Here is a 12,494-nt window from a genome sequence, read left to right as displayed (position 1 = left end):
TCTATGGAAGCCGTTGTGAGGGACCTTGGATTCTTAGGATTTTTTGCAGCTCAGTCTGGATGGAGGGAATGGGATCCTGGGTAACAGCTTTGTAGGTTGAGGTGTCGGAGAGTTGACGCAGTCCTTCTGCCACATACTCCACACGGTCAAGTACGACAGTTGTGGAGCCTTTATCCGCCGGGAGGATGACAATAGAGCGGTCTATTTTCAGCTCCTTAATGGCACGGGATTCAGCTGGGGTGATGTTGGGGGTTGTTGGGATGTTCTTCAAGAAGGACTGGGAGGCAACACTGGATGTGAGGAATTCCTGAAATGTCTGTAAGGGATGGTTTTGGGGGAGGGGAGGAGGATCCCTTTGAGAAGGCAGTCGGAACTGTTCTAGACAGGGTTCAACACTGGGTCTAGTATTTGGGGGCTGTGTTTGGGTAGTGAAGTGGTATTTCCAGTTGAGGTTCCGGGTGAATGAGAGGAGATCTTTAACCAGGGCAGTGTGGTTGAATTTAGGCATGGGGCTAAAGGTTAAGCCTTTTGACAGAACAGATGTCTCTGGAGGAGAGAGGGATCTGGATGAGAGGTTTAGGACTGAATTGGGACTGGCGATATGTGGCATTTGACTGTGGCTATAGTTGAGATTTGGTCTGTGTGGGGCATGTGCTGGGATGGGGAGATTGAGTAGGGTGGCTAGGCTAGGTTTGTTGGCTATGAGGGGGGTTTGTTGAAGGTTCTGTTGTGGTTGGTGTTTGTGAGGGATAGGGAGAGGGACCCCACTTCTTAGGTGTTGCACTAGCACTGTGGATAGCTTTTTCAGGTGTTGTGTGGCATGGAACTCAAGTTTGCAGCTGGCTTCTAGGATGATGTTCTTGAGGGTGTTCTCCAAGCAAGGGTTTGAGAGGTGGAGGACTTTGAAGAGAGATAGGAGCTGTTGGGAGTGGTGGTTACATGAAGTAGTGTAGAGATTCAGGACAAGTTGGGTAAGGGCTAAGGATTGAAGGTTCTGGAAGTCCAGGAGAGACTGGTGGAAGGAGGAATTGCACCCGGAGATGGGAACTTTTAAGGTAAGCCCTTTAGGGGTAATTCCAAAGGTTAAGCAGGACCGGAGGAAAAGTATGTGGGATTGCAATTTGGCTACGGTGAATGCATGTTTCCGGAATGAATGTAAATAATGTGGTATAGGATTAGGGTACATAGTGGGTAACTGGTGGGTAGAGAAATTAAATAACTAAAATTTAAATAGTAATCATAAGAAGGAATAAAATGCGGAGGGAAGGACGAGAAAGAAAGAAATTGTGTTGGTAATGTTCAATACCAAAGGAAGGCCACTAAATAAGAAAAATACGGAAAAAGTTGACCAGACCAAGCAAGTATGTCCAGATCAGGGGAAAAGAACACACGTTGCTCAAAAACAGAGATAGCGAGTGGCGAAAAAAGGATCGCGCGTGCTGCAAAAGAGATCGCGCGTACCGCAAAAAAGATCGCGCGTACCGAAAAAAAGATCGCGCGTGCCGCAAAAAAGATCGCGCGTGCCGCAAAAATGTCCCAAAAAATTTTCTTGTGGCAGAGAAAGATAGCCAATGGCACAAAAATATCGCCAGCAACAAGAAATCTACGGAAATGGATGATAGCTGTCACAAGTAGTTAATTAATTAATTAATCAGTCAAAAAATAGAGCTTGTAAATATTGTAGTTACCAGTTATTAGTAAACCCTGGAGCTTCTGTAGTGATGCAAGATTACGATCTCAGTTGATAGAATTCACTGAGGAAAAGTCAGTCTTTTTTTTCCACTCAGCCATATTTATTGATGTCAGATATACATGCTATTGATTTCAGAACCAAACTGCTATGTCTCCAATCATCTTACAAGGGCACAGAAATCAATATACATCTTTGTCACCTGGTGATAGCACTGCAAAATTCAACTATCAGTTGAAGTTCAGATACACTTTAACTGACTGACACATCCAAAATTTCACAAGTTCAGTTGTGTAGATCAGTTGAGACATCTTTGTGCTTGTGTTGATACATGATAAATAGTCCCATCATGCCCTCCCTCAGGAAATGGCTTAGATGTAGATGGATCCCTGCCCCTTTGTAAGATACCTGAAGCTGGATATGAAATTTGGCATTGATAAATTTAACTGAGTGGGATAGTAGAAAGGAAAAAGAGAAGAATAAAAATATTTGGAAAGCTAGCAAAATTTTTGTTCTCTTTTTCTGTGTACCTGTCGGTGCTCAACACTTATTCAGTGATTGGTCTCCTTTACTCCAAAATTGTTTACATTCTGCAACCACTTCCCTTACTATTTATACTAGAGCGAATCACTCACGAACTGGAATTATTTTTATAAGCTTCAGAAAAATTCATACACGTGGAGATTATTTTCCTATATAGCCTGCTGAACAGAATAGACATTTTTCCTAGCGGAATTTTTGGTAGAGTTTGGGCAGCTGTGTGTGATCAAGCATTGTCACGAAGCACAGTCGCATCCCTGATTGGAAATGCGAGCCTTTGCTGACGATATGCCCATTTTGTTGCAATTTGTCCATTTACCTCGAGATGATGAAATTTGTGCTCTGTGGTGAAAAGATTAGGCACCTGCGTTGTGGGCATTTTCTGAAATCCAAGGTTGTTAGTAGTAATGATTGTCTGAGTACCACAGTAGCTTATGCCAACCTCAGTAGTGATTTCAGCGACTGTTATTCAGCAATCAACTTCAGTAAGTTGACTGACAGTGCAAATATTCTTCTCAGTCACGCTGGTCCTCTGGCAACATCGGTGAGCTGAATTCTCAACTGTTTCTCATTCTTGTAAAAACTGTTTGTGCCTTGTGTTGTGTACACGTGAGTCTTTCTCAGGGTGATGTCACCAAACTGTGCCACAAGTCTCCCAGAGTTTTTAATGATTTTACAACTTCTCTTGTGAGAAACTTTATTAAAATGTGTTGTTGCACAACAGATGACTGGAGCTCTTGGTATGACATTACGATTCTGATTAAGAAACGGTATGACACCTTAGTTGTGAAGAACAACTGCTGGAAATGAAAAGCAGCAATGAACAGAGTCTGTGCTGCTCTCCATTTGCAAAAGTGTGTGTAAAACAAAAATTCTGGTTGATACATGCTTCACCCTCTTATATAATTATGTTTTTCTAATCTTTCCTAGTTCAGTATATCTAGCAGAATACCATAGCTATAATGTGTTTGGATGATGATTTTTCAAGAAGGATTTTTTAGGGACTACATAAATCAGAACCCTCAGTTAAAATAAAATTTAAAAAATCCAGTGCCCTAGGTTTTTTTTAGTGCATTATTTCAGTTACTTTTGCCGTGCACACAATTGTAGCTAATTGGGATTTAAAAATGGAAAACAGATATTCTGAATCCAGACGGAATTTCCACTCTGTAGTGGAGTTTGCACTGATTTGGATCTTCTTGACATATTAAAATTGTGTACTGGTTCGGGACTTGAACATGGAGACAATTACTGTACCAACTGAGATAGCCAAGAGTGACTCAAGACCCATCCTCGTAGTTTTTACTTCGACCAGTACCTCTTTTAACTCCCAAACTTTATACAAGTTTTCCTGTGTCCCGTACAGGACTAGCACTTTCTTTTGGGAATTATAGACCTACAAGGTATGCAAGAGACCTGGGGTAAAGTTCCGGAGATGGGGGATAGGTATTAAACAGTACATAATAAAAAAATACTATTAATGAATTTAATGAATTGTTATAACAATATGTTACAGTAAGGTGACTGAGACCATCAGTCATGTGTAATGGCTGCTTGCATGGCACAGTGAAAGTATGCACATAAGATTATAGTGGTGATTTATTTCCCTCAATACTTTAATAGTGAAAGGAAATGATTTATCAGTGTGAAAGAAAGTGATTATCGTGACCTTTCAGTTGCCAGAAGGCATTCTTTCTGAAATGGTGAATTTTGTGACGTGTGTAGGTGTGTTTCTGTCTGAAAGAATGAAGTGAAAGGGGCGATAGGACTTTCATTAAAACTACAGAACTCTAAACGATGCGAGTGTCAGAGGTGAATGTTTACCATGAAGTTATATGAAGACCATATGAAATTTTACCCTAGACCAGTTCACTATCCAAATAAACTAGCAAAGAGACAAAACTTCTCCTGCCAAAATTAGCCAACTAATCCCAATGTGAACATAATTTCAAAGAAGGCAGACAGTGGCAGCAGTTACACATTGTCAGTAACGATACCGAGCGAGGTGGTGCAGTGGTTAGCACACTGGACTCGCATTCGGGAGGACGAAGGTTCAATCCCGTCTCCGGCCATCCTGATTTAGGTTTTCCGTGATTTCCCTAAATCGTTTCAGGCAAATGCCGGGATGGTTCCTTTGAAAGGGCACGGCCGATTTCCTTCCCAATCCTTCCCTAACCCGAGCTTGCGCTCCGCCTCTAATGACCTCGTTGTCGACGGGACGTTAAACACTAACCACCACCACCACCACCGACAGTAACGACATAAATTCACTCAATACTGCTATCAAAGCTGGTGAGCTTCTGATTTGTAACTGACTGCCTTCTCCGGTGAGTTTTCCACATCACAGATGTTACAGCATTTTCTGGATTCTTTAACTCCCACAAAATGTTTCTTGCTTTCTTTGGTTAATGACCTGTCCATTTTCTGCAGCTAATGTGTGAACTGCAAGTACCAACTACGTGATATATTAGCAGTTGATCTTTTAATAGATTTTGGCAGTATAATCATGGTATGTTTATTCATCTGTAAAGATTCATATCATCCACGTTATGTTGAACTGCCAGAAGTATTAAACTGAATGTGAAGTGAATTGACAGTGCCAAAGGTAGAAGCAGTTGTGAGGCAGCAGTGTAGTACATGAAATTGCTTACCTTGATTAGCAGTTTTTATAATCCTCAGTGAGTAAAGAACATGGCCGCTATATTGGTTGAACATGAATGCAGCTGGAGATGTAGAATTTGATTGTGATATTTGCTGGACATTTACTGAGTAAAGATCGCAGCTATCAGTTCCATTCCCTTGACAAACAAAGGCCAAAAGCTGCATATGTTGGAAGCTCTTATATCAACAGTCCTCTCATAATGATCAAATGGTCAACCTCAGATAAGTACTTCTGTCCTCATCTTCATTCACACCCCTAGTCACTCTGTTCTTTCCGCACTGTCCACTCCACTCCAGTCATCTATTGGTCTCTAAGTTAATGTCATTGTGGCCGTCAATGTATTCTGTTGTTTCATCATATGCACGTCTACTCTGCAGTTAAGTGTAATTCTGTATACTTGCATGAAATATAAAACTGCAATTCATGTGGCAGTTGGCACCAGTTACAGATTTTGATTTAATTGTAGCATGGTCCTACATCCCAAACCATTCTTACCTCTCCACGTACTATTTCTCATTGGTTGGATGTTGTTTTCTTGTATACCGCCTCTGAATTTGTTTACTGTTTCATTTGTATATTTTTTACTATTTCACAATTTTACATGCAAACATTTTAGGTTACGCTTTACTATGTTTGTTATGAATATCAGTTACCTACAGGTTTCTTGCAACCAGCCACATTTTATTTATTATTTTCACTATGCATTTAGAAGCTTTAAACCTCAATCATCAGATAGATTTACGTTAGTTAAATAGGTCATGTATGTGCCATGTGTTTGCTTTTTGGTAACATTGTGTGCACATTTTGTTTCTGTCTGTTTTTGTGTAACTTAATGCTCTCTCTCTCTCTCTCTCTCTCTCTCTCTCTCTCTCTCTCTCTCTCTTTTCTTCTTCTTCTTCTTCTTCTTCTACTGCTACTACTACTACTACTTTTTCTTCTTCTACTCTCTAAAAACTAACCCACAGCTCCAAGGAGGTGAAGTTCCAGTGCCACCTCATCCTACTATTTATTGACTCAGCAGTATATGCTTCTTTTTCTATTTCTCAATAGTTTTTGATATTTATTTATTTTTTGCAGAAATATCTCGATGCTGTTATGGAAAATTTTTCTTGCATATGTTGCCAAGAATTGTTGTATCGACCCATTACCACGCCTTGTAATCACAATTTCTGTTTGGTAAGTGGCAAAATAACAGAAAATTTGTTGTTGAATTGCATAAATCAGGGTATTAAATCTATCCTGTACAATTCTGGTTTCAAAGTAATTATGCCTTAATTTCTTCTCCTTGCAGGATTGTATGCAGAGAGCTTTCAAGGCAGAAGTCTATACTTGCCCTACATGCAGGGAAGACTTGACCAAAAAATTCCAGTTTGTTGTGAACGAACATTTATTTGGAGTCCTGAAGGCGTTCTTTCCTGGCTACGAAGAGGGCCGCAAATAAATCGCTGTAAAATACTCTCTCCACAGTGTGACATTGGGTGAAACTGTGGATATACTTAAGAATTTTAGCCCAGATATATTGTTTGTAAAGATATTTACTCAAATGTAAGAAAGACTTGTATTATACTTAATACTGATATCATGCATCCTTTTGCAATTTTTATTACAATCTTGTATTGTTTTAAGTGTTCAAGTGTAATTGTCAAGGGGTCATGAGCAGTGCAAAAAATCAAATTTTAAAAAGTCACTGTAGATTATACAGACTTTGATTTTTTTCTGATCAAATAGGCTTAGAACATTATTTGCCTGTGATCTGTGTTTTTGATAATGAATTTTTACAGATCTGTCAAGCTAGGAGTATTAAACATTTACCAAGTGCAAAATATTTCTTTCTTGTGTTTCTATATTGTTGTTACAGAGATTCTTAACTTCTAGTATTTCTAATGATGCAACCTCAGTTCTAGTAGTTTTTAATGGATTTTTATGCCGTGCAGCCTATGCCATAAATTTTATTGGCAAGTACATAACTGTCTGCTGTGCAGCTTAGCTGTGGCTGACCTGTGTGCATATTAAAATTTCATGCTTTACTCTGCAATGGCTCTGCTATAGCTGCCTGTGCAGAACATTATCTCTTGTTACCAGTACCCCACTTTTTTGTTTTATGGTTGGTTTTGTGACACATGTTAGGGACTGCAGCTGTTAATCTTTGCTTAGCACAGCTGTACTCCTGTGCAGACTTATTTTATTGTTAGTTACATATAGAATAGTGTCTATTCTGTGGTTAATATCCTGTTGGACCATGCTTTATTCCTTTGTTGGTGGTTCTTTATTAAATTTATACATTTTAATTGTAATTGTTTGAATAACAGTTATTCTTCAATTCAGATTTTTGTTGTAATGGCTCAGATTCTTCGGAACTGTGAAAGATTTTGGTATATATTCTGTTGTTTAAAACTTTCAGACTTTTAATTTTGGAGTTGATCAAAATTTTACTTAGGGATAAGAATGAAGATTTCCATTGTTACTGTTTATGCTTATGTTGTTATATATGTCTTCTCCACAATAGTGGATCAGCCTTTTACTTGGGTACTACATGATGGAGTTTTGTTAACTGTGACTCAGACTCAAGGACTCTCATCTGTCTCTGCCACATAATTTTTCTTGCTGTACCGTAAATAGAAATTTATCTTTTTACAATAGGCACAATAAAAAGATTCACACAATCATAGCTTTCGGCCATTAAGGCCTTTGTCAGCAGTACACACACACACACACACACACACACACACACACACACACACACACACACACGTCTGCAGTCTGAGAGCTGAAACTACACAGTGCAGTTTCAGCTCTCTGAGACTGCAGACGTGTGTGCAAGTTGCATTTGCATGCGTGTGTGTATGTGTGTCTACTGCTCACAAAGGCCTTAATGACCGAAAGCTATGATTGTGTGAATCTTTTTATTGTGCCTATCGTGACTCAGCATCTCTGTTATATGGTAGCAACTTTCCTTCTCTGGTATTGTTACATTCCCTCCTGGATTTTCCATTGTTTGATTTAATTTATCTTTTTGTCCCATGTGAAGATGACGTGGCTGTTTTCGAATAACAGACAACACTTGTAATTCATCTCCTATTTTACATTCATTTTTTTCTTTTGCTTTCTCTTGATTATCTCAGAAACTGAGATTGTGGAAATGTAAAATCTTTTCTCCCAGTGTATTTTTACAAATATGAGCAGTGTAGTATTTATTTCATACTGTAAAGATTTGCCCATTTGATTGACAACAACAGTATTGCATTTTTTTGGCCAAAATTGGCTTGTTGACTGGATAAGAGACAATTGAAGTAGCATCAACTGTACTTCATCGCTCCCATTGCATCCAAAGCTCTTCATATATGGTCCTATTAAACAAAAAGGTATTAAATCATTTTTATGCTTTGCTTTATTTATAATATGCAGCCATTTGTGTAATTCATTAGCTTTAGAATGTGTTGTGTTAAATGACAAAAACAATTGTATTTTATACTTGGTATTTTAGCATCTTAAGAGTTATTTGGTGCACATATTTTATAACAGAGAAATTCAGGATTTTAGATAAATACCACGTGAAAAGAGTCACAAGGTTTTATTTTTTATTTCTTTTTCATTTATTTTTGTTGTTGCTGTATTCCACTTCATGGGTTGAAATGTATGAATAGTTTTGCAGCAGTAATCTGCACCTGGTGAAAATTCTTGATTATCAGCCATTTGCTGGATTCAGATCTTTTCCATGCATTCCAGTATTCAACTATTTGCATCCATGTTGCTCTTGCATCATTTATTTCTTGGAATCCAGTGAGGCACTTCCTTGGTCCATGTACTATATTGTGGTCTTTGCTACATATGCTCCCCATTTCTACATCATTCTCATTCATAGTTGTTATTACGTCTCCTGGTTTGTATCTTGATCCGTTTATTTGTCATTTAGTAGTTCCCAAAACTTGTAATACGTGCCAGATGTGGAACACACACATGTGGCATGTTCCTTCTGGTTTAAATTACCACTGGCACTCCAGGCCTTTTGTACTTTATAAGGTTATTTCTGTTGTTATCTGTCGATTTATCATCCTCATCTGTCCTTAAAAAATTTCTGCTGTTTTTGTGGTAGTATTGTGAATTAGTTTTATTTTATTTGCAGTATGTTGATCATTGTTTTAGTCCACTTTCTATTTGATTTCTTCTGAAAGAATTTGTTGAGGTATCATATCCGTAGTTGAAAAAATCATTGAATAGTACTTGTCTTACCTTAAGCTTTAAAATGCCCTAATATTATTTTGTTGTGGGACTTGCTGCCATTCATCACATTTTCTGCCTCCTCAATGTAAACATGTTAGTGTGTACACTTGAATGAATTTTCCTGTTTGTGTACATACCTTATGTAAATTGTCGCTTTCATCTGTGTCCATATTTATTTTTCAGGACAAGGTCTTCATTCAGTGTAACCTGGTATGCCTCCATATTTCTAAATTCTCATAATCTAAATTTCTAATTCCCTTCCTGATAGCTCACTTAATCAGATTCTACTCTGAAACATTTTGTTTATTTTTGGAACTAGCTGTGTAGAGATTTCCTTAATAGCTATATCATTACCTTTACTTTGCAAAACAGACATAATGTCTTATGGGATAACAGCAATCAGTGATTTTATAATGTTACTACATCATTTAAGTAACCTTTACTTTTCTTGTTCACAATAAAGCAGTCATTTTAATTTCCACCCAGCTGCATTTCTCTGTAATAAAAATGTTCTTATCTTTATAACTCTTATCTGATATTCACTTTTTCAGTACTTCTGATAACCACACTATGTCGCATTTGGTCTTACTTTATTCCTGTAATTTATCTTTGACTATAAAGTCCTGCAATTGACTGATGCTATAGTCTTTGCAATACTTTTTTAATAATGTGCCAAAAATGAAATCATTGAGCTAAATTGAAAATATTAAGATTTAAGATGAAAATTAACCTGCAAAATGAGGAGTGTCTACTTAATAATTGCATAGACAGATACAGTTGGAGAAGAGCTGTCACAAACTGATAAATGAGAAGCATAAAATCCAGTGCCTTTTCTTATAGCTTTTCTTCATGTAGAGAAGGGCGTGGTAACAAAATCGGGTCTTCCACCCGTTTTCTCATCCTGCAAAATCCAAACAAAGATTGGAAAGCAAGAAATTGCATTTTGTGTTTCTCCAATGTCTGGGGCAATGCTGTGCCCAAACGTTTTCTGCTGGAGTTGAGCTACTTTGCAAGCACTCGTCCATTACATTTAGTGTTAATATGTACCTGCTGTCGAACAGAAAATACAGGACTGTATAATTCATGTATTAGTGTACATTCCTTTTAATTTTTGTGATTTATAATCATGTGGCTTTTAAGCAAGAGTGTTTGTACATACATTATTTTTTAATGTATACCTCTTCAATTCATGTCACTTTAAAATGACCAAACATTCCTATTTTTAATAAAAAAATATGAAAGTAAGTGAATGTTTCGTTACTGTCTAATCCTTTACTGTACATACATAAAGATGCCAAAGAAATTCTACGCATGTGGTAAAAATTTTCATTGTAGTATGCTGTATTTATTTCCACTCACGGCTAACGTATTGTAAGATGCTAATGCTCTCTTGTATGGTGACACTCAAGTCTGAGGTATCAAGATACACATCTGAGTGCTGGAAGAAACTTTCACCACTAGTATTTGGGTTGGGGAGAGACTTTCCTTATCACACCTTGTGCCACTGACCCTGGGTAAACACCAAACCCCTCTGCAGTGTCCTACAAAGCTATGGAATTTGAAACAGGTGATCGTGATCTGTTCATCAGTTGAGCACAGGGTCAGCTTTTCACTCTGTGCTATTCGAAAGAAGTGGACTGTGTTTCACATTTTCCTTTTCAATTCCATTAACACCTCACACAGTTGACATTCACATACACTAAATAATTAAACTTTTCTTAATGTATAGGGATGTGAAATTGAGTTACTTAAACCAGGGCTTTAACCAATTGACATCGTAATTGCTGTCAGATGAGGCAAACCCCTCTGCCTCGGTACGACATACAGTGATTCCAGCATTCATCATAATGCTGCAGTACACTTAATTCAGTAGTAGTTATCGATTCTCCAGTGAGATCTGTGGTTGGGAAAAACAACGCCCAATCACAGATCTTCGTAACACTCAACAATATGATTTTAACACATTGGTCGCCATGAGGCCACCTCTTGGTACAGCAGAGCTTCATGCCTGACACTGTACACCTGCAAATGTTCACACACTCCTCTATGTTTAGTACAATATATAGTGCAGTACTGTACATTAAATTGTATTTTTTAATATGTAATGTAATTGGATAGATCAAGAATCTACTCGCGAAGTGTTGATAGAACATACATATAAAAATATATTGAAAACTTTTGGAGCCATTGGTTGCTTCTTCTGGCAGAAAAGTCCAATGGGAAGGAAAAGGACTGGTGAGGCACATGAAATAGGGAGGGATTGGAATAGTCACACAGAACCCTGTGTCAGGGAGACTCACCGGACAGAATGGGTAGACATTGTTGGTGACTGCACTGGATGAGATTTGAAACGGAGAGCTTAAAGCTGAATGGTGGAGGGGTTACTTTATGCACTCCTTTTGAAAATATTTTAATTTAGTCAGTTACTTTATATTTTAATTTTTTGTTTTAATCAATAAAAATAAACGTACCGTATATGCGTAAAATTTTTCAGACAAAGTGTTAGTACTGACATTGCTTTCCAAAGTGAATTTCACAACGAATATTTTTCAGGTTTATGAGCCTACTTATCAGCAGTCTCTTTAAAAAGCATGTTGTGAGTAAAGGCAGCAGCAATTAATGAAATTTGCAGTCTTTGAATATATTTTTATGGTGGTCATAAAAGTATCTGCAGCTTGGTATAGTACACGTTATTAAAAATGTGTTATATTACCAAGTATGTTCTAAAGGATATTCGCAGTTCCTGGACCCTACTTACACATAAGTACCTCTTTAAGAAGAATGTAGCTGATACAAGTCAACAACAATTAACAATTTTTCTAAAACTTTTTTAGGGTGGTTATAAGCTACATTATGAGAAATGCATTGATATTTCTAGAATTAATGCCTTTGTCAACACACAAATTTGAATAGCGGGGAAATCTCTGTTTCCCTTCATCCTCACAACAGGTGGTCCCTCTCTTCTTAAGGTCTAAGTGTCCTGCCCTTTATGACCTTCCCCAGCCTATCCCTTTCTTTTCTCTGGGGAAGTAGCAGTTAGTTCAGAATACTCAGACAGTGTGTACTTCCACGAACGTCTGCAGTGCTGAAAATGTCCTGTGGAAGTAGACACTGGCAAGCTGTCCTCTCTCATAATTATATAGTTTTTTCTAGTGAATTTTCCTTTTGATACAATTAGTCTTAACTACTTGAAGTATTGGGAAATAAGAATTTGTATGATTTTACGAGTTAGATTGAAATGTCTCTTTTTGCAGCTCGTGATGTATACTTGACTGCTACCCACATTGCCTGTAGGCAAGGCTTTCACCATTTTAGTGTCTGCAACCTGAAATTGAGACATGGACTGATTTTTATTTTGGCTGCTTGCTTTCTGGCCTGCAA

General features: G+C 37.8%; 1 protein-coding gene across 1 annotated transcript in view; it reads left to right on the top strand.

Moving 5' to 3' along the window:
• The window catches only part of LOC126106670 (E3 ubiquitin-protein ligase UHRF1-like), a 60,080-nt gene extending 49,722 nt beyond the window's left edge, over positions 1–10,358 (top strand). Inside the window, exons 12-13 of the mRNA XM_049913039.1 lie at positions 5,970–6,068; positions 6,184–10,358. Coding sequence (XP_049768996.1) covers positions 5,970–6,068; positions 6,184–6,333 — 249 coding nt within the window. The 3' untranslated portion in view covers positions 6,334–10,358. The remainder of the gene's footprint in view (positions 1–5,969; positions 6,069–6,183) is intronic.
• Positions 10,359–12,494: the final 2,136 nt, after the last annotated feature.

This window comes from Schistocerca cancellata, chromosome 10, assembly GCF_023864275.1.
Source record: "Schistocerca cancellata isolate TAMUIC-IGC-003103 chromosome 10, iqSchCanc2.1, whole genome shotgun sequence".
NCBI classification, from domain to species: Eukaryota; Metazoa; Arthropoda; class Insecta; order Orthoptera; family Acrididae; genus Schistocerca; species Schistocerca cancellata.
The sequence above is the reverse complement of the archived record's forward strand: the minus strand, read 5'-3'. Positions and strand labels throughout refer to the sequence as shown.